Source organism: Thamnophis sirtalis, unplaced genomic scaffold, assembly GCF_051295495.1.
Source record: "Thamnophis sirtalis isolate CommonGarterSnake01/CBP01778 unplaced genomic scaffold, rThaSir2_p1.2 scaffold_1, whole genome shotgun sequence".
In the NCBI taxonomy this organism is placed as follows: domain Eukaryota; kingdom Metazoa; phylum Chordata; class Lepidosauria; order Squamata; family Natricidae; genus Thamnophis; species Thamnophis sirtalis.
In genome coordinates this window covers 69,818,375-69,844,340 of record NW_028261381.1, presented here as the reverse complement: position 1 = coordinate 69,844,340, position 25,966 = coordinate 69,818,375, and the positions used below count along the sequence as shown (strand labels likewise).

The 25,966-nt window shown below is 37.7% G+C and overlaps 1 protein-coding gene across 1 annotated transcript; it reads left to right on the top strand.

Moving 5' to 3' along the window:
* Positions 1 to 1,669: 1,669 nt before the first annotated feature.
* Positions 1,670 to 25,966, top strand: LOC106538319 (ryncolin-3). The gene is made up of 8 exons (XM_087715563.1): positions 1,670 to 1,838; positions 3,451 to 3,588; positions 4,225 to 4,296; positions 4,889 to 4,924; positions 5,502 to 5,635; positions 6,753 to 6,882; positions 16,640 to 16,774; positions 24,998 to 25,966. Exons 1-8 carry the CDS (start codon positions 1,739 to 1,741, stop codon positions 25,246 to 25,248), a joined length of 996 nt encoding a protein of 331 aa, XP_087571689.1. The 5' UTR covers positions 1,670 to 1,738; the 3' UTR covers positions 25,249 to 25,966.

Genomic DNA, 25,966 nt, shown 5'->3' with positions numbered 1-25,966 from the left:
TGTGGAATGAAAGTCTATACAATGATTAACAGGCTTCCTTTCAAGTAGTCCTCTAATAGTATCTATATTTTGGTGTGCAGGAACACAGCAGTTGAGGATTGATCTGGAAGATTTCAATGGTTCCAGAACCTTTGCAACATATTCCAGTTTCAGAATCGCAAATGAAAGTGAAAATTACAAATTAATGTTGGGTTCCTATTTGGATGGCAATGTGGGTGAGTAATACAGAAAATGCCTCTGCATTCAAGTACCTTCTTACAGTGAATAGAACAAACATAGTTACTTCAAATAGTGAGATGGGCAGAAAATAAATTAAATCATAGAAAAACTGGAGAAGATAACAAAATACAAAGACCTGCAAGCAGAAATAAAACATCTGTGGCAAAAGAAAACAAAGGTAGTACCAATAGTAATAAGTGCTTTGATACCTATTTATGTACCACCACTTGAACACCATTGGCATTGACAAAATCACCACTAGACAATTGTAAAGGCACTTTTACTTGAAACTAAGATTACATCCCTAACAAAAACACTTTCCCAAAGGCTGCAACTTTTGTAAAATACCAGGTCCTTCAGAAAAATATGTAATCATCATACAGATACAGTAAAATGCCACAGAAACAAGTCAGACCAATTTATTTAGTGACTTAGACTTCCTATTAAGTGTGAATGATGTTGCTCAAACAGCAGCTGGAAGGAAGCAAAGATCATTTTTCTCCTTACAAGTTGATCCAGAGGTTTGATCTGAGTTACATTCTTTGTCAGATTTCCTTGACTATGAAATACACTGACACAATTATCTCTGATATTGCTTCTGCCAACTTAGTCATTTAAGGCAATCAGTTTATGAAAAACATCCAAGGATGCTTTACGCAAGGCAGAGGTCCAAGTGAATCCTGTTACTGAAGTTGATCCACAAATGAGTAGAAACTATTGTGTTACTTTACCTACTTATGTACATGGGGATTGCGTTCAAACCTTTTTCCTGCTTCATTTTCCTTTTTTTTTTTTTGAGGAGAGAGGTGTTCCTCAATGTGCTATAAGGTGATGTTTATTGATCTATATAGATCAATGCATTCGCTGGCTGGGGAATTCTGGGAGTTGAAGTCCGGACATCTTCAAGTTGCCAAAGTTGAGAAACACTGATCTATACTATACTTATCTGGATGTAAAATACATTTATAATCAATAAGAACATACAAAAATTGCAGAAGGGATTAATGAACAGGTATTAATCTTTAGTCACGCATTAGATACAATAAATTTGGTTAAGCTAATTGAGGTATTGTCAGTCTTTGTCAGGGAATATTTATCCAAGAAGGACAAATGTAAAAGCTGATGTATTTGTTTACCCGAAGTGCAGCTCACTCATGTTTCTTCTCCCCTGCCAATAACCGAGGTTAAATGATCCACATTGTTCCACAGAAAATATTCAAGGAAGGACAAGGGGGATGGGGAAAGTAATGTGATGCAGGGATTTCTGTTATTTCTAGAGCTCCGTCCCTCATCTACAAATATCGGCAATGATGCCAAGGTTTGTGAAAGCAGGTGTTGCAAGAAAAGACTTTCAACATAGTTTCCTCCTGTACCTTTGCAAGGAAATTCTATTATTGCCTCATTTGTCTGTTTACAGAGCTAATAGCATTCCTATAAATACAAGAACACCTAAAACCCCAGCCCAGCTCAACGACATATTTAAAGGATAGAAGACTACTGGTACATTCCCTGAGGCAAGATGACAATTTGGATTGGTTTTTGCTTCCTATTCCTGATTGCTTTGTCTGCAGAGAGGGGATTATCCACACAGGAGGAGACAGAAACCACCTGCTGCGCACGTGAGTCTCAATTGGACATTTCTGGGGTGAGCCAGTTAATTAAGATAGATTGCTATAGAGAGCTTCCCCCACCACTGCAGGGCACTTCCTCATTGGTGGGAAATCCATCTTCCCTCTCATTTCACCTTCCAGCCCCTTGGACTTCCCCTCCCTTTAGGGAAGGTACTGTTTAGCTCCAGGCAATGGTTAGTTTTGCTTTTTTATTTTTTCCTCCTTGGGAAACCCAAATACAACAATGTGGGGAAGGCATTGTCTAGTAGCCATTTCCTGCTTGGTTATTGGCCAGAGGGAGGAATGGATGTTCAAGGAGCAAAGTTGGCAGACCCATGGAAGGAGCTTTAGTGAAATTACAGCCATTCTAGGAAAGATGGGGAAAGAAATAGACCAGTGGAGTTTGTCTTTAGCCAAAAAGGCATGCCTTATAAAAAGATGCCTGCCCTATTCTGTAGCATGTGCTGTTTCCCCGGCTTGAAAGACACTCCTAATCAGATGACAGGGAGCTTTGTGGCAAAAGCATCTTTCACGCATAAAGGCTGAGCTAATCTTTTAGTCATGAGAGGCGCTAGGTGGGCTTCATGTGCTGAATCAATCAGCTTTGGAAGTAGTTCATATTTGACGGTAGAATAAACGCAGTAAAGACAGTTTTGAAGATTTTCCAGAGTTGCTGGAGTTCCCCATTGGGAAAAACAGATCACCCAGTTCCTCAGGGTTCCCACACCAAAGTTACCCTGGTACATAGCCTTTACTTCACCACAGCACTGAGACAGGGCACTGTCCGCCTGCTTTTTACAAAAAGCAAATACTAGAATGGAAGAGAATAGAATCCCACCTTGTTGGTTTTTTTAGCATTCTGCCATTGACTGGTAGGAGGGAGTGCGGTTGCTCAGAAAGCAGTTGAGCTTGTTTGTTGCATACCATTCAGCAAACATGATGAGTAGGCTGGATGAGGCCAGAAACAACAATGAAAGAGGTGCCTAATTACACATTTTATGGAAATTAAGTGAAATCTGTCAATAAACATCAAATCTTTTAAACCTGTAGATTTAATATTTCTATTGTACAAATCACTAAAAACACATGTATGTGTCATTTTAAATGTAATGATTGTACAACCTGTGCATTATCTAAGAATTTAGCTAACAGGTTTTAGGAATACATTTGAAAATATAAATGAGAAGAAAGAGATCTGATTCTTATATGTACAGATGGATTCATTAGAGGACAAATGTTTTCTGGGCTCCCACTGAAGTATTCTTTTGATTTCCCACTATATTGTAAGTGTGTACACTAGTCAACTATAATATTTGAAAAGAAAATGCATACATGTTAATATCAGGGATTGTTTCCTAAGAGTATCCTGTATATGTCATTGTTCTTCTGCCTTTCTCACCCTTTCTCTTGCAGTTTGAAAAATACAAGTTTTAAAAGCTTGTGAAGGCTCAATAAAAAAATAAAAGTGAACTTGTCTAGAATTCCCTATGTAGAAATTTAATATTATCTGCTGCATCATCCTGATTTGCTAGCATCCAAACTAGGGTCACCTTGATTTAGTGTGACTTGTCCTGCTTCTGTCTAGTTTCTCACTCTGTTTATGCTCTTTCTACTATTCCAGAGCTGAGGAGCTCAGCACAATGTGGGGGTGACAAGATTGTTCTCCAGGGCCAGGCAGGGATACCTGGAATTCCAGGTGTGCCAGGAACAAATGGACTTCCTGGAGCCAAGGGTGAGCCAGGACCTCAGGGCCCTCCAGGTAAGTTGACAATTGGTGTCAAGTAGATCTAGCACCTGTTCTAGGAATCTCATAGCCTGGACTGTCTAGAAAAAAGGGTGTTGGGGGAAGCATCACCAAGATTACTTGCCAGACTTTGTCCTGACAAATACCCTGCCCCTCAAATTCCATCTAGGAAGGGAAGGTGCTATACCAGCAAGGTTGCACTTCAGGTCAGGAAGAGGATTTTTAAAATGCTGATGATTGTACAGTAGTAGCAGTTGAGAATGTCTCTGTAGTTGGAACTTCTAGTTCTTTTTCAGAGAGGATGGAATGTATCATTTTGTTAAAAGAACTATTCTTCTGCCCACCAGCTTTCTCCCTTTCCAAATACCATTCAGTTCTTTCCTAGCAAGGTGTTATGGTCTTCTCAGTCAGTGCTTGAGAAAGATGAGGGAACCCTGAAAAACAATGCACGTTTAAAATAGTTATACATTCTTCCATTATGTGGAAAGTGTATAGGTAGCTCTCTTGTTTATCAAAGGGTTGCTGCCCCCTTTTTGCAAACTGTGAAATAAAAGTTTCTGTGATGATCTTGCTTGTTACCTAGACGAGATTTGGAAACCTCTTGGTATATTCCAGGTGTTCTTTTAAGGAGCATTGTTGTGTTCTCCTTAGGTGAAAAGGGCTCTGCTGGGATACCTGGAAAAGCTGGACCAAAGGGAGACAAAGGAGACAAAGGAGATAATGGTAAGGTATCTCCAGAGATCCGTTTTTTAAATAAGGGAGATATATGGAAATCCTCTTGGCCTATAAACAAATATTTTTACTCTACTTTGGTGATCACTCTGCAGGACAAGTTCTTTGCAGGTGTATTCTCTACCTGCCTCTTCCTTAAGTGAGTTTTGCCCCCATTTTACGACCTTTCCTGCCATACTTGTTAAATGAATTGCTGCAGTTGTTATAGATTAGTAACATTATTCTTAAGTAAATCTGCCTTACCCAGTGGCTTTGATTGTCAGAAAGTTTACTCTGGTTCTCGTTTTTGTTTGACAAATTCTAATAAATAAATGAAATAAATAAAGCTGCCAAGGTGATGACAAGACTCTGGGACACTGCAACCATTATATGTATGACCCAGTTGCCAAGCTTCTGGATATTGATCATGTGAATACAGAAATACTGCAAGTCGTCATAAGTCATAAATCACTTTTTTTCAATGCCCTTGTAATTCTGAATGGTCATTAAATGAATGATTGTAAGTAGAGGAGAAACTGTGAAATCTTCATATTTCCTTTTACTTTCAGCTCAAAAACAGTGTTTTTTCCCCCTCTTTCCACAGGGGAACCCTGCCGCTCAGGAGGCTGTCAGCAGGAAGGTATGTCTAAGCATTCTCCCCTTGCTAATTCAGTCCCTTCAAACTTCCCCAGATAACTGGCACAAATGCCATCAGCTTGACTTTATCTTCATTTTGATCTCCCTTTGTTCGACCTTTGTTGTGGGGTGAGGGGGGCAGGTGAGGTGCTGATCAGCTGTTCTAAGCAGTGGGGATTGCCACAATCGCCAATCGCTGCCTATCTCTGCTATCACCACCAATCGTCGATTGAACGGATGGGGGCAGTGAACGGGTAGTGGTGAACGAGTTGCGGTGGCAGAAAATGGGCGGTGGAGAATGCGCTGCAGTGGTGGTGAACAGGCAGCGGTGGTGATTGATGGTCCGCAGCGAACAGACTGTGGTGGTGAATGGGTCACAGTGGTGACAAAGGAGCAGCAGCGAACAGGTGGCAGTTTCAGTGGTAAACTGGCTGATTTCTTTTTTTTGTTTTCCTCATCTAAAACTAATGTGTGTCTTATAGTTCAAAGCATCTCATAGCCCCCAAAATACAGTATTTTAAGAATGGAAAGAATCTGAACTGATCCACACATTCTCCCCCCTCACCCCATTGTTCTCACAGGGGGAAGAGCCAGAAATTGCAAGGAGCTCCATGAACAAGGAGAGACGCTCACTGGCTGGTACACCATCTATCCAATCACAGGGAAAGCAATGGTGGTTTTTTGTGACATGGAAATAGATGGAGGGGGCTGGTTGGTAAGTAAGAGGTCTTAGAGATGTTTGCGTCCAATATAATGAAAGCAGGAAAACTTCTTTTAATTCCTTAGTAATATTCAAAGGCTAACCCAGCTTTTTCCAACCAGGCTCCCTCCAGATCTGTTGGGGTGACAGTATATAGGATTCCCAGCTATTTGTCCTGCTGGCTGAGAATTTCAAGAGTTGCCGTCCAGCATACCTGGAGGGGGCCAGGTTAGAGAATCTATGTACACAACCCAGAATACAGAATCACGGAGTTGGAAGGGACCTTGGAGGGCTTCTAATCCAACCACCTGCTCAAGCAAGAGGTCCTATGCCATTCCAGACAAAAGGTCCTCCAGTCTCTTCTTAAAAACCTCCAGTGATGGAGCACCCACAACTTCTGGAAACAAGCTGTTCCACTGATTAATTGTTCTCACTGACAAGAAATTTCTCCTTAGTTCTAGGTGGGATCTGCCTTTGAAAAGGTTCCATCTGTTACTTCTTGTCTTGCTCTCAGGGTTTTTTGAGGAAATTATAGAAATCTCCCTTCTACTTGCCTGAAGCAGAATTCAGGAGACCTTCTGTTTCCCCGTTCCTCAACATCCATCCCCTCAAGCTCTGCAAAGAAGAGAAGGCAATCCTTATTCTTGAGAAAAATAGGCAATCCTATGCCACCTCAGATGTTCTTGATTCCTTTCTTTTGATCCAGGTGCAAGAGAAAGCAAAGGTGGCCTTTTCATGCTGCAGTTTAGGTATAGACAACATGGGTAGTAGTCAGTGGTGGGTTCCTACCGATTCGAACTGGTTCAGCCAAACCGGTAGTGGTTTGGAGGCCTGGGACACTGGAACCAGCAGCGACCCAGGTCTGCCACACCCCATAACCATTTTTTTTTACTTCTGTTCATGCGCAGAACAATTTTGCATGCACGTGCAAAAGTGCACAGTGCACACATGAGCAAACAGGCAGTAGGGCCTGCCGGAACTCACCCCTGGTAGTAGTACTTCCAAACAACTTTTTAATTACGCAGTCACCCTCCCACAATGCTTTACTTTTAAAGCAGCAGCCTACTAAGCCAGTATGAGAGACTCCAGTGGAACATTAACATTAAGAAAGCACATTCTCTCTCTCAATCAGGTCTTCCAGAGGCGCCAGGATGGCTCTGTCAATTTCTACCGTAACTGGGAATCATACAAGAAAGGATTTGGGAGGCAAGGATCAGAATTCTGGTTGGGCAATGATAAGATCCATCTTCTCACCAGTTCTGGTAAGTCCAAAATCTCCTCTTCTCCTCTTCCTTCCATAAAGATTAATGGTACATTCAAATTTCTCTCAACATAACTCATAAAATATAATATAATGGTCCACTGGTTGATAGCGGAAGGCATGTTAATATCCTGGCAAGATAAGAAAACAAGGATTGACACCATAGATAAAGTCCAGGAATTCTACGAACATTACATAGAGGAAGAATCAGACAGAAGAGAGGAGTTGAAAACCAAAAGACAAGAGGAGCAGCAGACGGAGGAAAAAGGATTAGACCAAGAAATGATAGAGAAGACTGATACAGAAGTTCATGAAAGAGAAGGAGTGAGGACAAGAAACCAAAGGGAAACAAAACCAAGTAGAGGAACAAGTAACAGGATGGAGGAAGAAGTGAAATTAATATCGGTCAATATAAATGGACTAAATTCACCTATAAAAAGAAGACAAACAATTTCTAAACTCCAAAAACAAAACATGGACATCACATGAAATTCATATTAAAAAAGGAAGTGGTAGTATCCTGGAATCTCCAAAGTTAGGGAAATTACATTGGCCTTGACTGAAACAAAGAAAATGGGAATTGCAGTATATATAAAGGATTGGCTAAAACCTAAACAGATATACATGGATGAAGAGGGAAGAACATTATTAACTGAAGTATCAATAAAACAAAAAAAGAGTACTAATTGCAGTCATATACGCACCAAACACGAACCAGAAAGAATACTACAATAAATTACATAAGCAGATTGCAGAATTGGAACTGGACAATGTATGTTTATTAGGGGATTTTAACGTGGTGGTAGACCCAAAGAAAGACTATGAAACAGATAATAAAAATTAGATCAAGTAGACAAAATTATTTTGAAAATGCCAATAAACCAGGGAGATGGCTGGCCTATAAACTAGAAAAAGAAAAAGAAAACAAATTAATACAGCAATTAGAGGATGAAGAAGGAGGGATATACCACCAAAAGGAAGGGAAAAAAGCATAGCAGTAAGATACTTTCAAACCCTGTATAGCCCAGAAAAAATAGAAGAGGAGGATAGGAACAAAGGAAACACTAAATGAGGGAATAATGAGGCTAGAATTAAAAAGGGCAATCCCAGATCCGGATGGAATTCCAGCAGCATTCTATAAAGAATTGCAAAAATCATTGGAGAATGTATTATTAGAAATGTACAATGCAGTACTAGAATGAGCTAAGACACCAAAATCTTGCATGGAGGCACTAATAACATTAATTCCCAAAGACAACACTGAAAAGCAAAAGATCCAAAATTATAGGTCAATCTTGCTGCTAAATGCTTATTATAAAATATTTATGACAATAATGGTGGAAAGAATTAAAAATATACTAAACGTAATCATACACTCAGGCCAAAATGGATTTCTATCCAACAGACATATAAAAAACAATATACGAACGACAATGGACATATTACAATACTACGAGATACACTCAGGAAAATAAGCAGCATTGATATTTATTGATGCACAAAAAGCATTCAATAACCTGAAATGGGATTTTCTTATAAATCAATTAGCAGTAATGAACTTTGGAGAGAAATTTATTGGGATGATCAGAGCAATATATTCTAGTCAGAGGGCAAAAATAATACTAAACGGGGAAGCAACAGAAGGTTTCAGCATAACCAAAGGGGTAAGACAGGGATGCTCTCTATCCCCCCTGTTATTTATTCTCTCAATAGAGACATTGATGTTACAAATTAAACAGAACCAGGACATAAAGGGATTGAAAATTAGAACACAGGAATACAAAGTGTAGGCTTTTGCAGACAATCTAGCATTTTTCACAGAGGAACCCCTAGAAACTGGACTAACATTATTAAAAGACATAAACCAATTCGGTAAAGTGGCAGGGCTTAAAATAAATAAAGAGAAAACTAAAATATTAACTAAGAATCTAACCAAAAGACAAAATGAAGAACTGGAGGAGAATCTGGGAATTTTGAGGGCCAAGAAAATTAAATATTTCGGAATATGGTTATCGGAAAAATGTATTACAATAAAAGAAGACAACTACAATAAATTGCTATGACAAATACAAAAAGATTTGGATAATTGGACTAAACTACAGATATCACTAATTGGCAAAATTTCAACAATTAAAATGAATGTACTACCCAAACTACTTTTATCTTTTTCAAACAATACCGATTAAATTAGAGAAAAAAAATGTCAAACAACTAAATAAAATGCTATCCAAATTTATCTGGTCAGGAAAAAAGCCTGCATATTAAATACAAACTTCTACAAGATAGTAGAAACAAAGATGGCTTTGGCCTCCCAGACTGGGAGCTTTACTATCAGGTAGCAGCCCTGACATGGCTCAAGGACTGGATTCAACTAAGAAATAAAAGGATTCTTATGCTAGAAGGCCATGATCTCCAACTAGGCTGGCATAGATTCTTCTGGGAGGGAAATAATAAATCTCATTCATACTTCCAGTGACACATAGTAAGAGATGCCCTGTTTAAAGTCTGTGGGAAAAAAAAACTTTACATGAAAATCCCAATCTGGTTATCAATGATAGAGGCAATGACATATCCAAATACTATAGATCTCAGCAAAATGGTAAGCTATGCAGAACTCTTAGATGAAAAAGGAGAACTAAAATCAGTACAAGATCTGAAAACACAAGGAATAAATATGGAATGGTGGCCCTATTTACAAATTAAAACAAGATTTAAAAAAGATCGGGAACAATACGGAATACACGAGAAACAAATGGAATTAGATAAAATATTATTAGAAATGGGAGGAAAAAATGATTACCAAATTATATAATTTTCTTTTAAGATATAAAATGGAGGAAGAGATGGTAAAAAAGACAATGATTAGCTGGGGAAGAAATATTGGCCATATTATAACGTTAGAAAAATGGGATAAATTATGGGAAAGAAATTATAAATTTATGACGGCAGTAGCTTACAAAGAAAACCTCTATAAAATGTTTTATAGATGGCATTTGCCCCCAGCAAGATTGGCCAAAATGTACCCAAATTTATCCCCCAAATGTTGGAGATGTAGCCACAAGTCTGGAACATTCTACCATATGTGGTGGACGTACCCCATCACAAGGAAATACTGGTGCAAATTACCAAGCAAAAAATAGAACTGAAAACAGAAACATTCTTATTAGGAATATTAGACCAAAAAATGGATAAACAATTTCAATACATAATACTTCACATACTCACTGCAGCTAGGATTGCTTTTGCACGAAACTGGAAAAAAATCAAAATACCCGTAGATGAAACTATAATTAGAAAAGTACTTGAATGTGCAGAGATGGACAAAATGACCATAGAACTAAAAGAAAGAGAACAATCGGATTTCTATAAAATATGGAATAGATTTTTTTAAAAAGTAATCTTTATTGGTTATACATTTTTTAAAGAGTAAAACATACAAATACAAATACAATTTTAAACATACAACCCCCCCCCCCCGCGGTGACAGTCATTCACAGCCCAACTTTTTTTTCTTCCTCATTGTTAAGTCTCTAAGCCACATCTTCTCATTACAAAATTCAGGGATCTATTACAATACCCATGTTCACTTTTGGTTCCCATTGTTAACAACTGCTATTTAACTTTCCCCGTTTTAAGTCCCTGCTGTTCTCCTTGTCGCCCACATATACCATAGGTTCCAGCTAAGATAGTGTTCCGTTTCTCCTTTGTCCCTCAGCCAACCCGTCATTCTGTCCATTTCTGCACATTCATAGATCATTTTAATTATAGCATCTTCCGACGGTATGGTAGTAGATTTCCAAAATTGTGCATAAGTTATTCTTGTGGCCACAATTATATGTAGGCTCAAATGCCATATTGATTTACACATGTTTTCTGGTTTAATGCTTAATAGAAGATTCTTGGGTTTCCATTCCACGCTTGCCCCGGTAACCTCTTTTAGCCATTTTTGAATCCTTCTCCAATATTTTGTGGCCTCAGTACAGGACCACCAAATATGGTAGAATGTGCCATCCTTTCTTCCACATTTCCAACACAGTGGAGATAACCCAGGAAACATTTTGGCTAACCTCGTTGGGGGGAAGTGCCATCCATAAACCATCTTGTATATGTTTTCTTTGAACGCTGTGGATATTGTAAGTGTAATGGTCTTACTCTATAGATCCCACCATTTGCCCATTTCAATCTCATAGCCAAAGTTTTTCTCCCATGCTATTAGAAGGCTTTTATCCATCTCTTCTTTAGCATCTTGGCAGGTCAAAAATTGATAAATCTTCGATAACATTTTCTTATCTCCGCCAAACAAAATCTTATCTAGCCCCTGTGGGTTTGGGTAGATCCCAAACCGTACCTTATCGCTTTTAAACCTGTTTCTAACCTGTAAATATTCCCACCATTCCAGATTCCTGCCCTGCTGCTCTAATTCCATCTTTGTTTTCATGTTGCCACCTTCTGTCATAATGTCTTTATATGTTATATTTCTTGTCCAATTAAATACACTGGGATGCGTTAAGGTCTCTAACGGTGCCAACCAGCACGGAACCCTAAGATAGTATTTTTTCCTCATCTTTTCCCAGACCCCCATCAGAATCTTCCAAATATAATGTCCCATGAAGTACCTATGGGGGGTGTCTCTTTCTTGCCAGAGGGAGGCATGCCATCCCTGGGGGAGGTCATGTCCCTCTATAGCCAATAGGCGCCTTCTACTCAACGTCACCCAATCCTTCACCCATGTCATAATTGCTGCATTATAATATGCTTCCCAGTTAGGTACTCCGAAGCCTCCCAGATCTTTACGTTTTTGCAACATTTGGGCTTTAATTCGTGCTTTCTTGCCTTGCCATATAAATCGAGCCACTATTGTCTCCAAGGATTTTAAAAAAAAATTGTCCAATTTAGTTGGTGCCATTTGAAACAGAAACAAAAATTTCGGTAATACGTGTGTCTTAACTGTCGCAATCCTGCCGATCAAAGACAGTTGTTTACCACTCCAATTAGTCATATCCTTAGATACCTGTTGTAGTAATTTCATATAATTATCTACCTTGATAGAGGAACATCTCTCCATGAGCCAAATTCCCAAGTATTGTATTTTATGGGCCATGTTAATCCCTAACAGGCTTTGTACTTCCCTTTTCTGGTTCAAAGTCATATTCTTTTTTTTTTATTAAAAAATTTTAATTTTTAATTTAAAACGAATACAACATCCTTACATGCTATAGAAAGTGTATCAGTTGGTTACAAATAGACTTTTGTGCATCTCTTCCACAATCAACAAACATAATTCATGTTAACTCGAGCATTTTAACTCAAATATTCATGCATGTCACCATCATCGTATATCCATTTTCATTTGATTATAATTGTTATTACTAATAATAATAATAATAATAATAATAATAATTGAAATTCAATAATAATAATTGAAATAATAATTGAAATCTGAGGGAATTGAAATGCCCAATGGCCAACTAATTAAATGCAAAGAAAATGAAGCCTACAAATACTTAGGCATTCTGCAGTTGGATAACATCAAGCATGGAGAAGTAAAAACTATTGTCAGGCGAGAGTACACCAACAGAGTTAGGAAAATTTTGAAATCTAAATTGAATGGTGGAAATACAATCAAGGCCATAAATACCTGGGCAATACCAGTTATAAGATACATAGCTGGCATAGTTAACTGGACACAAGCTGATTTGGACCTTTTGGACCGAAAAACCAGGAAACTAATGACAATGCACTACAGTTTACATCCACGTGGTGATACTGATAGACTATATCTGCCCCGAAAATCAGGTGGCAGAGGATTATTACAAGTGAAGCAAACAGTTGAAGAAGAAAAACATGCACTGGCTGATTATTTAAAAGAAAGTCAAGAACATCTATTAATCGAAGTAAAGAACAAAAATCTACTGAAGGCCCAACAGACAAAACAAGAATACAGAAAAGATGTGATAAAATCAAGAATGGAGAGTTGGCAGAACAAAGCACTGCATGGTCAATTTCTGGAAAAAATAAAAGATAAAGTGGACAGTGAACAAACTTGGTTATGGTTAAAAACAGGTACATTAAAGAAAGAAACAGAGTCACTAATCCTGGCTGCGCAAGAACAAGCTATCCGCACAAATGCCATTAAGGCCAAAATCGAAAAATCCTCTGATGATGCCAAATGCAGACTTTGCAAAGAAGCTGATGAAACTGTTGATCACATACTCAGCTGCTGTAAAAAAATCGCGCAGACTGATTATAAATTGCGGCACAATTCAGTAGCACAAATGATCCATTGGAATTTGTGCAAAAATTATAATATTAAAACAGCAACAAACTGGTGGGAACATCAGCCTGAAAAAGTCACCGAAAATCAGATGGTCAAGATCTTGTGGGATTTCCGTATACAAACTGACAAAATACTGGCGCATAATACACCAGACATCACACTGGTTGAGAAAAATAAGGTCACAATCATAGACATCGCAATACCAGGTGATAGCAGGGTCGCCGAGAAGGAACATGAAAAAATCGCAAGATACCAGGACTTAAAAATTGAAATTCAACGACTATGGCACAAACCAGCAGTGGTAATTCCAGTGGTAATTGGCACACTGGGTGCTATTCCAAAAGCATTGGAATTACATTTAAAACAGTTAAAAATTGACAAAATCACCATCAGTCAAATGCAAAAAGCCGCACTGCTTGGATCTGCACGCATATTACGAAAATACGTTACGACGTCCTAGGCCCCTGGGTGGGGCCCGACTAGTAACCAATGCCAAATCCGGCGAAACAACTGGCCGCTGTGATACAATTGTATAATAATAATAATAATTTTTGTTTCTTAAACAATACATGCCCACACTAGTGGGAAAAGAAAAAAAAACAAAGAAGACAAAAAGAACAAAAAACAAGGCAGGGGGGGGGGAAGAAAAACAACAACAAAAAAAAAGAACACATGTATATATTATAAAAAAAAGTATATCAGCTGGTTACAACATGTTTTGGTGCATCTCTTCCATTAATTCATATTAATTCAAATATCTTAACTCAAATGTTTACCATATTGACATCATTATACCTCCACTTTTAGTTGACTACAGTTATTTAAACATCCTTCATCCTTAACTATGCCAAAGATTTAATCCATAATCACATGCTGACATTTCATTTACTTGTTTGTAAAATCCTCTATTAACATCAAATCCTAATATCCTGTTTTAGCTGAACATCCATAATGTTTAATACCAAAAATCCCATCTTCCATGCAGTATAGTTTATTATCATTCTCCCTTCTTTATGTAATTATATCGTATATCATAACATTTTCCCCATATTAGTTAACATTTAACTGTATATATTTTATTTTATTTTTAATAGTAATAATTATTGTGATTAATAACCTTTGTATATGGTCCAAAAATATTTCCAACCTTCCCTTCTCATATCCAATTATTATTTATCATATCAACTCCACATTATATACATTACTATCAATATCAATTATTATTCAGCTATGTCTATTACAAATAAGAGTAATTAGATTTAGCTAATTTTAAATTGTATTCTTCCATCTATCAGCCTATGTCTCTCCAATAACAAAACCTCCTTAGTCCTATTGCCATTCATGGAACAAGTTCACCAAATGTTTTTATAAGCAAGTCCAAACAGGAATATCTTCGCACCTTTTTGCTTAGGATGCCTCTGATGTAATAACGTTGTCCTAGGCTTGTTGCACTTTTCAGCTTGTCTTTAATTCTGAAGGGTGGTATCGAAAATTCTGCAAATGATGTTTCATAAAGTATAGATTCTTTAATGCTTCTCATTCCTCCTGCGCTATGTCTTTTGAAATAAATCTTCTGTATGGCTGTCCCCCTTTCAAGTGTTGCATCTCTTTCTCCCTCCAAAATAAACCAGACACCCGGCGTGTCAGCAAGTTGAGAAACTTCATTTCTGACATTCTTCATTTGTATTTCAGGAACATTCAAACATTCAACGTTCTCACTTTTTTCTTCATATTTTAATGTTAAAAACAACAAATAGTCCAGTTTTTTTTCAAATCTTTCATATGTGTCAAACAACTTTTGAAATGCGGAGAAAATCATTTGAAACGAATCATTTGAAGCATGTATAGATGCCATGTTGTGACGCAGCTAGAAGCTTTAAGATATTTGCAAGTAAGAACACGCTGGGAGCTGTGCAATCTTATCTGATCTTAGACCAACACAGCCAAGCAATAAAAGTGTCAAATTGTAAGAAGCCAAATTATAGTAGATTGGTTTACAGCCCACTTAAGGAGAGTCAGAGGGAATGTTGAAGTAATCTTTCCTTTATCCACGTAAATTAAAACATTTAAGAAATAGGGTAACCACCGGCCATAAACCCATAAAAAAAAAACCAATTCACCGCTAGATTCTTCTGTTCTTTGGTTTCAATTAGCTTAAATTTTAATGCGGAATAATAAAATCAGCTTACCAGTTGAAACCACTCCCACCATTCTTAGGGACAACCTGCAGTTTCGGTTAGCTTACAGCTAATCCAGAAGGAACTGGCAAAGGAGGTTAAATTCCAAGCCCCCCAGAGACTTGCGAACATCTCTGAGGTCACTGGATCTCCTCCAACCTTTCACTGTCTCTCCGGGACTGCTAGGGTCCGAAACGACCCGTCCAATTTCCTTCAGAATAGGGGAATTTCAGGAATAGCCTGAAACTCCGTCTTCTCACTGCTAAGCCCCGCCTTCTCTCCCAAAGTCATATTCTTAATTAACAGTTTTGTCTTCTCTTTATTTATATGTAGCCCCGCTATCCTACCATACTCCTCTATTTTACATAAAAGATGTATCCCAGAAGCCATAGGATCCTCCAGGATAAAAAGAAGGTCGTCGGCAAAAGCCTGGACCTTAAATTCCTGAGCTTTAGCTTGTAACCCTTTAATTTGTATATCACTCCTCACTATTCTAAGAATAGAATTTATAAGGGGCTAGAAAACAGAAGCCAAAACAGAAAATAGAGAATGTAAATATATGGTGATATAAATAATTAATATTATTATAAGTGTTAGTACTATTGTTGTTACATTTTAGGACAAGGTAAAAGCAATAGGGAGGCAATGCAGAATGGAGAACTTTAAAGGCTAAACATGAAAGCCAATACAGAAGGCTGTACAATTACTTTATATTGTTATGTATGTTTTGTTCTTTTTGTTTTTCTTCTGTTTTTCTTCCTATTTCTAAAGATTAAAATGTTTAATAAAAATAATAATAATGGTACATTCCAAATTCATAAATGAAATCTGAGGGAAAGAAACATTTTTCTGTAATTTGCAAATTTTTGAGATCTTTATGTAGCACGGTTCCCCAAGATAATTGATAACTAACTGCCTTACTCACTATATATAAGTAGACAGTTATTAAAAATATTGACTTTGCGAAAGCAAAGCAAAAAGTGGTAACAAATGGATGACTTTCTGGCTAATTGTGCAAAATGATCAGTCAAAGTTTGTGACTTTCTGACAGTGGTTTAATTTTCCTGGGCCACCTCTGGTGCTCCTGTAATTGTGTTCCTCCATGTTGTTAGTTACCATTGCTTTTCCACTGTGGATCGTGTCCATTGAAAAGCAATGATAACTAAGCTTTTATGAATCGTGGTGGCACTGGGGTTTTGTCGTTGTGTAATGAAAGTCTACTACAATGATCAATAAGCTTCCCTTCAAGGATTTCTGCACCTCTAGTATGCATTCTCTAATAACATCTACCCTTTGGTGTTTAGGGACACAGCAATTGCGAATTGATGTGGAAGATTTCAACGGTTCCACAACCTTTGCAACATATTCCAGTTTCAGAATTGCAAATGAAAGTGAAAAATATAAGCTAAGTTTGGGCTCCTATTTGGATGGCAACATGGGTGAGTAATAGAGAGACCGCTTCTTCATCTGAGTACCATGATGTAGATCATAAAACGCAGTTAACTTAAGAGAGTTAAAAATCTGTCATACCGCAGTTGATTTTCTGGAGGTTTTTCGCCAAGTCCCACAAGCCTCAAGGCACTATATGACCATAAAAATCATTTATTATGATTTTGCCTTCCACTTCTATTTATAAGAAATGTATTATTTTGGCGTGACCCATCAAAACTGCGCTCGACTAAACCGCGCCCGATTAAACCGCGTCGCTGACGTCATCAACAGGGCGACAACAGCCAGCACGGAGAAAGAAGGGCGCTTTAAATAGCGCTTTGAAAGCAAGCCGATTCAACTTAAGGTAAGGTAAGGGTTAGGTTTAAGGTTAGGTTTAGGGTTAGGTTTAGGTTTAGGTTTAGGGTTAGGGTTAGGGTTAGGGTTAGGGTTAGGGTTAGGGTTAGGTTAAGGGTTAGGATTAGGGTTAGGGTTAGGTTAAGGGTTAGGTTTAGGGTTGGGTTTAGGATTAGGTTAAGGGTTAGGTTTAGGGTTAGGTTTAGGATTAGGTTTAGGGGGGTTAGGTTTAGGTTTAGGTTTAGGGGTTAATTTTAGGTTTAGGGTTTACAGCGTGCTTCTGTCTACGTGCTGTTGTCGCCCTGTTGATTATGTCAGTGACGCGGTTTAGTTGGGCGCGGTTTAGTCGAGCGCGGTTTTGTGGTGGAACCTTATTTTAGATAGTGAATTTTAAATTACTAGTGTGGCTAATTGTGAAAAAATGCATTATTTTGGTACCATTACTTGAAATATGGATGAAAATCAAAAGAAACTTCTACACAACAATTCCCAGATGGAAGCAATTATCTACCCCAATGTAATAGATTTTAATATGATATTGACATATAAGGAGTTATTGGATGGGCAAGGAAAACTTAAAACAAATCCAGAGTTTAAATTAGGGTAATTGAATTAGGCTGGTGGCCGTACCTACAAATTCAAACAAGATACAAAAAGGACTTAGAACAGTACAGATTTCAAAACAAACAACAAGAATTGGACAAAATAGTAACAGGAACAGAAGAAAAAAACATATAATTGTCTCTTAAAATTCAAAATGAAGGAGGAAACTGTGAATGAAACAATGATAATTTGGACTAAAAACTTCGGGTATAATATTGAATTGGAGCACTGGGAAAAAATATGGGGAAAAAATTATAAATCGACAATGTCAGCATCCTATAAGAAAAACATTTACAAAATGTTTTATAGGTGGAATGTACCCCAGCGAGATTGGCCAAAATGTTCCCAAATAGATCTCCAAACTGTTGGAAATGTAACCATCAACAGGGGACATTCTATCATATGTGGTGGACGTGTCCAAAAGCCAAAGAATTCTGGACCAAAATTCAAAAATGGTTAGAAGAAATAATAGAATAAAAAATTGACATAAACCCTGAGCTGTTTCTTCTAGGAATAATTAACAAATATTAGTAAGGATATCCAATATTTAATCTTCATATACTGCTGCCATAATTTAATATGCCCAACGTTGGAAACTAAATACCATTGTATGGCACTATGTACATCCCGTTGTATGGCCGGGGCGACGGCATGCACTTTAAAGTGCCAGCGTGCCTCCCGGCCACAAACCAGGACATGTTTCGCTCTATGGCGGGCCAAGGTGGCATGCACTTCCAGGCCGGCCATTCAGCGGGACATAAAGGATTGATAGGAAATAAAAGTCTGAATTGTTTTTAGCCTACTTACCTCCCCAATATGCAAAAGATCACTTGGAGTTAAGTAAGACTTTTAAATGATATTTGCTTCAAAATGCTTAAGAAACTTGGTTTCCCTACCTTTCAAGGAAGGCTTGGCGTTTAACTAGTTCTAATCCATCTCAGTAACAGATGATATTTCTTCAGGCAACCGGCAAACTATGATTTAGGTTTAAGGATTGGATTCTGAAACGTTTTGCTAAGATGGCATATCTGCCAAATCAAGGAAAAAAATCATGCCCCCTCCCCCACACAATTTTGACCCGTTTAGTTTTGTTCTGTTCTTGGTTATTTTCTGTGAGTTTGTATTTTATCCCTTGAATAAAAAAAATGGAAAAAATATGTGAAGTTACTTAGCCTAATATACTAATGTAACACATCTTCTTTACACATCATGATCAGTTCTAAACTATGGATTTATATATCACAATTGCTGTGTTCATACAATAGGTTAAGCAAAAACAAATCATAGATTAGTAGTTGATTGAGCCAAACCAATATGTCCCTTGATTTATACTTTATAACAAAATGAAGCCCCTTTGCCTTAGTACATGTTCATACATCTTATTCAGCCCTAGGCAAATGAAAGATTATTTCTCTACTTGATATATGGAAAAGAGGAAGTCACCATGAGGTTTTAAGACACATTAACTTGCTGTCAGGAATCTTTCCAATATCTCACAAAGAAGACATGATTTTTTGTTAATTTGTTTAAGCAAACAGTTGAAGTTCCTTCAAGTGTTTTAGAATAGATTCTTCTACATATAGCTCACATTTCTTATTTAGCTGATGATACCTCTGTTAACATTAACCCATTGTAAAAATAACAACAATTGAATGTTTTACGACAATCAACACATTACATGACTGGAGTGAAGTTAGCAGCAGGACGGCTTTTGCCTCTTGAAAGCAGGCAAAAACCGCCCTGCCGCCCCGGCGCTATGTCCGACATAGAGGCGGGATGCCTCTTTGTTGGACATGGTGTCCTGCCTCTATGTCGGACATAGCGCCGGGGCAGCAGGTTGGCTTTTGCCCGCTTGCCTCACCAGCCATAAACCTCACCACACGTCACTGGAGATGGCATATATTTAGAAAGCAATAGAGATGGAAATATTGTATATAGATGAATATATTGTAAAAATGAGAAAGTATGAAACAAAGAAGAATATGTATAAAATAATAGAATGGAAAACACAAAATCAGAAAAAAGAAATACCGATAACATAAAGCTGTAAAAGTGTAACTGTGATTTTAATGTTTGGAAAATGTCAAATAAAATAATAATAATAATAATAATAATAATAATAATAATAATAATAATAAAAACTCCACCGTTGCCGGTCCCAAGCCCGGATGAGAAAGGAGGAAGGTTGCGATCAGGTTGGCATCTGGTCCCGTAAAAAAAAACCCCGCCAACCCATACAATATGGTGAAAAAAACGAATACGAATTCCATACCGCATCGGTCATCGCACGGGTTAACAAGGGCCGCGGCGGATGTTGGGGTCCCTGGACATCCGTCGACAAGTGGGCTACAAGTGGACCAGCCAACAAAACGACAAAAATATAGTGCAGATGAAAACCGTGCCATAATGGCCTGTTACTACAACTCAGAGCCAGAAAAAAGAGGATATTTAAAGCGAATGTATGAATTATGGAAACAACAATATCCAGATTCAAATGTTAGTGAACAACGACTAGCAGATCAAAGGCGATTTATTATACGGAATAAAGTGTTTGGTGAAGTTGAACATGAGGAAATTCAGGCAAATTGCAAAACCCAAAAAACAATATCACAAGCGGAAATAACTGATATTCAAGACACAACTAAAGACACTATAGTAGAACTCCCAGAAGAAGCTCTCAGGGAGGAAATAACATCACCACCACTAGAACCAGTTATCACTGAACCAACTGATGAACTAACTCAAAAACAAAAAGAATTGAAGGATAAGATCATGGAGCATTTTCTGCTTAATGAGGAAAGGCAACGTTTACCATCACTAAAAACTGTGCCTAAGAAAATTTTGGCCCCTATCGTGAAAATGGTTAATGCAGTGTTTTCAACAATTGAACCGGGATCCATCTTGGAAACAAACCAGTTAATGTACAGCGCAGCTGTAATAGTCACTAATGAACTAGGCATTAAAATTAAAGTACTTAGTCACACAACAGAAAAAGCATCAAAGCCAAAGTGGAAAATCCGTCTAGAACAAAAAATCAAAAAATTAAGGGCAGATGCTAGTAACTTAAAGAACATGCATGAGCAACGGCTTAAAAACAACAAAATCATAGATCGGCTAATCAGAAGATATAGATTGGATACAAGAAACATCAATGAAGCTGTAGAGATTGTAAAACAGCAGATAACAGCAAAAGCTAGAAAAATTGAAAGATATGAGGCACGAATCATCCAATATAAACAAAATCAGCAATTTTGATCAGACCAACGGCGTTTTTATCAAAGTCTTAATGTGAATGGTGACACCAAAAGTGAAAAACCAGAAAAGCAGGCCACAGTTGAATTCTGGAAAGAATTGTGGGAAAATGCAAAGGACTACAACAAGGAAGCAAAGTGGATACATGACTTTGAGAAAAGCATTGGCAACAAACAAATGCAAGTATTAGAAATAACAACTGAGATGATCAAAAATCGAGTTAAAAAGGTAAAGAATTGGACATCACCTGGAAAGGACCAATTACATGGTTTCTGGCTCAAATATCTGACCAGTTTACATGCAATATTGGCCAGGCAACTGAATGAAATTTTACAAAAGGGCCAAATTGATGAATGGTTGACAACTGGAAAAACATACTTGATTCAGAAAGATCCAACTAAAGGAACAACACCTGAAAACTATAGACCAATAACATGCTTACCAACAACCTTCAAATTACTCACAGGCATTATTGCAGATAACATGATGGATTATTTGGAAACAAACAACATCTTGCCAGTAGAGCAAAAAGGCAACAAAAGAAGGAGCAGGGGCACAAAAGATCAGCTTCTAATTGATAAAATGATATTAGAAAATTGTAAGAACAGAAAAACGAACTTGAATATGGTCTGGATTGATTACAAAAAGGCATTTGACTCACTGCCACATAGTTGGATCATAAAATGCTTAGAAACAACTGGCATTAGCAAAAATATTACATCCTTTACTGAAAAGGCAATGAAACAATGGAGAACTGAGTTGGCAGTAGGGAATGAGAGCTACGGAATGGTTAATATCAAGCGAGGAATTTTCCAGGGTGATTCACTTTCACCTCTTCTCTTCATCATCGCAATGATCCCACTATCAGTAATCTTAAAAAAAATGAAATTAGGCTACCAAACAGCCAAAAAAGCTGAAAAAATTTCGCATTTACTATATATGGATGATTTGAAACTCTATGGAAAGTCAGAAATAGAAATCCAATCATTGACAAATACAGTCCGAGTATTCAGCACCGATATTTCAATGCAGTTTGGCATGGAAAAATGCGCCACTGTATCCATAAAAAGGGGCAAAATCACTGCATCTGAGGGAATTGAAATGCCCAATGGCCAACTAATTAAATGCAAAGAAAATGAAGCCTACAAATACTTAGGCATTCTGCAGTTGGATAACATCAAGCATGGAGAAGTAAAAACTATTGTCAGGCGAGAGTACACCAACAGAGTTAGGAAAATTTTGAAATCTAAATTGAATGGTGGAAATACAATCAAGGCCATAAATACCTGGGCAATACCAGTTATAAGATACACAGCTGGCATAGTTAACTGGACACAAGCTGATTTGGACCTTTTGGACCGAAAAACCAGGAAACTAATGACAATGCACTACAGTTTACACCCACGTGGTGATTCCGATAGACTATATCTGCCCCGAAAATCAGGTGGCAGAGGATTACAAGTGAAGCAAACAGTTGAAGAAGAAAAACATGCACTGGCTGATTATTTAAAAGACACTCAAGAACATCTATTAATCGAAGTAAAGAACAAAAATCTACTGAAGGCCCAACAGACAAAACAAGAATACAGAAAATATGTGATAAAATCAAGAATGGAGAGTTGGCAGAACAAAGCACTGCATGGTCAATTTCTGGAAAAAATAAAAGATAAAGTGGACAGTGAACAAACTTGGTTATGGTTAAAAACAGGTACATTAAAGAAAGAAACAGAGTCACTAATCCTGGCTGCGCAAGAACAAGCCATCCGCACAAATGCCATTAAGGCCAAAATCGAAAAATCCTCTGATGATGCCAAATGCAGACTTTGCAAAGAAGCTGATGAAACTGTTGATCACATACTCAGCTGCTGTAAAAAAATCGCGCAGACTGATTATAAATTGCGGCACAATTCAGTAGCACAAATGATTCATTGGAATTTGTGCAAAAATTATAATATTAAAACAGCAACAAACTGGTGGGAACATCAGCCTGAAAAAGTCACCGAAAATCAGATGGTCAAGATCTTGTGGGATTTCCGTATACAAACTGACAAAATACTGGCGCATAATACACCAGACATCACACTGGTTGAGAAAAATAAGGTCACAATCATAGACATCGCAATACCAGGTGATAGCAGGGTCGCCGAGAAGGAACATGAAAAAATCGCAAGATACCAGGACTTAAAAATCGAAATTCAACGACTATGGCACAAACCAGCAGTGGTAATTCCAGTGGTAATTGGCACACTGGGTGCTATTCCAAAAGCACTGGAATTACATTTAAAACAGTTAAAAATTGACAAAATCACCATCAGTCAAATGCAAAAAGCCGCACTGCTTGGATCTGCACGCATATTACGAAAATACGTTACGACGTCCTAGGCCCCTGGGTGGGGCCCGACTAGTAACCAATGCCAAATCCGGCGAAACAACTGGCCGCTGTGATACAATTGTACAACAACAACAACAACAACAACAACAACAACAACAACAATAATAATAATAATAATAATAATAAAGAAATGTATTCTTTTTGATAGTGAATTTTAGAATTAGTAGTATGGCTAATGGTGAAAAAATGCATTATTTCGGTACCATTGCAAATAATATTACATTTGATGCATTTCTGTCATCCTTTAAACAAATCAAGTGTCCTTCTCTTGAAACAATTATGTCTGTGTTCCCATGAAGCTATCAGAATATGTACACATAGTCCTCATTTAGCAATCATAATTGGGACCAGCAATTCTGTTGTTAAGCGAAGCAGTCACTAAGTGAAACTATAACTGTGCTTGTGATCTTACTTCAGCTTTCCTTTGTTTTAGAAGACCTGCAAAATCATAAATGTGGGCATTGGTCACAAAGTTACTTTTTCTTCTCTATTGTAACTGTGAATGGTCGCGGTCTGAAACAATTGCTAAATTTTGCTAAATTGCTAAACCTGCGGCATCAGGTTGCATCACATGAAGTTTCACAACATGTTTGCCCTTCGCAGAGTTGTGGTGGGCGTGGCCTGCATGTGAAGCATCTGTCCCACCAGTTTTATACCCTTACTGCAAATGAACAATTCCTTCCTTGCTGTTTAGGTTGGCCTAAAGAACTAACCAACTTTATGCTATTGAACCCATTTTGACACCTGGCAACCTCATGGACAAGTCCCTGAAATTTTCTTGGAAAGATTTCACAAATGGCTTGCCTGTGGCTGCTTTCTGGGGTGAGAAGGTGGGAGGGAAAGTGATAGGGGAGGGGGGAGGGAGAGACTGGCCCAAGGTCACCCAGCTGGTTTTATTCATAAGGGACTAGGACTCAGTTTCTTGGTTTCCAGCCCAGTGCCTTAAGCTCCACGCAGGACTGGCTATCTGGTCTGAAGCAGAAATAGTTTGTTCTCTGTTAAAATATCAATCCATTCATACATGCATATCTATGAAAGGAGCTAAATTTGTTTTGTTGCACTTTGCCACCAGGAAGAAAAAGGTGTGAATTAGGCCTTAGGGTTGCTTTTCTATTATTTTGTGTTAAATAACTTTTTTAAATAACTCTGCTATTTGATTCTTTCTCATTTTTCCTAACTTTAATCATGAATGAATAAGTAAGCTCCAGAACTGCATCTAGAGTTTTAAATATATATAATTTGTATATATAACAATTTACATATCTCTCATATAATAGTGAGTGGTGATCTTATTACATTGTTCTATGTTGGTTGGTTTTTAGTTAGTATATTATGAAGTCTAGCTATGTTTGTTAAACCATGGTTTTTAGCTTGGCATGTGGCATGATTTGACAATTAGGGTTTATTTAATAAACCATGGTTAAGCAAACAATGGTATAAGAAATTCCTACCTGGTAATGTGATAGGCTGAGTTGGGAATTTCTGCATATAAGTTATGCATTCTATTATGTTTGATTTCCTGCTGAATTCTTCCTAGCAGAGAATATGTATTTTTCACAGTTGTAGCACTCTGAATGAAAGCAACTATACTGTAAATCATTGACTTTCTCCTCTGATTATCTTCACTCAGGAGATTCTTTCTCAGGACATAATAGCCTGGCATTCTCTACAAAAGACAAAGACAATGATACCCATAAAACTGGAAGTTGTGCTGCAGTTTACAAGGGAGGTTGGTGGTATGGTGTCTGCCACACTTCCAACCTGAATGGCCTGTATCACAAAGGGGAACATAGCTCTTATGCTGATGGCATCAACTGGGCTGCTGGGAAGGGGCACCATTATTCTTACAAATATGCGGACATGAAAATTAGACCTCAATAGATGAAATATCAGTATATTCTGGATTGTTTAACTCTGATTGCTGAATGAACTTATTATTATGTGAATATCCTCCTGAATTCTGTTCCTGAAAAAAGAAGATTAAATAGTGGCTATCCAAACAACTGCATATGTAATTCAAAAATACAAATAAATGGAGGGATAGGGTCCTTTGAGAATGGAGGATACTCAGCTGTCTCTTGCATGAGAATTTAGCTTCTTCAATTTGGGATGTTATCCACCATTATCTTATGGAAGGCCACTAGCCTAATAAACTTTGTTTGAATGTCTAGATTCTTTTCTTTGCTATACTACATAGGAATGTCGCAGTGGTGGGTTCCAGATTCCGTTCCAACCCTACCGCCATCACCCATGTGGATGTCCATGCCATGCACACACAAAAGTCCTCTTTTCTGATAAGAGCAACTTTGAGGCAGTAATTGCTGCAAAAGGGGCCCAAACCAAGTACTGAGTACATATGCATGCTTATATTTTTCAGAGGTCCGATATTGTTCTATGTACAATCCTTGTTTTATTGATTGCATGTAATATTCTAATTTTCTGAGATGATGGATTTGGGGTTTTCATGAGCTGTACGCCATAATCATCACAATTATGACAAATCACGGCTTGAACTATTTTGCTTTGCGTGTAATGAGTCTTATATATTAGTTTTACCTTTTAAGTTGCGTTACTGAAATAAATGAACTTTTGCACGATA

Excerpts from the sequence above, each read along its gene's own strand:
- LOC106538319 (XM_087715563.1), top strand. The coding sequence starts at position 1,739 with ATGACAATTTGGATTGGTTTTTGCTTCCTATTCCTGATTGCTTTGTCT. Across the intron at positions 4,925-5,501 it reads AGGAGGCTGTCAGCAGGAAG|GGGGAAGAGCCAGAAATTGC; the intron begins GTATGTCTAAGC and ends TTGTTCTCACAG. Across the intron at positions 6,883-16,639 it reads CCATCTTCTCACCAGTTCTG|GGACACAGCAATTGCGAATT; the intron begins GTAAGTCCAAAA and ends TTTGGTGTTTAG.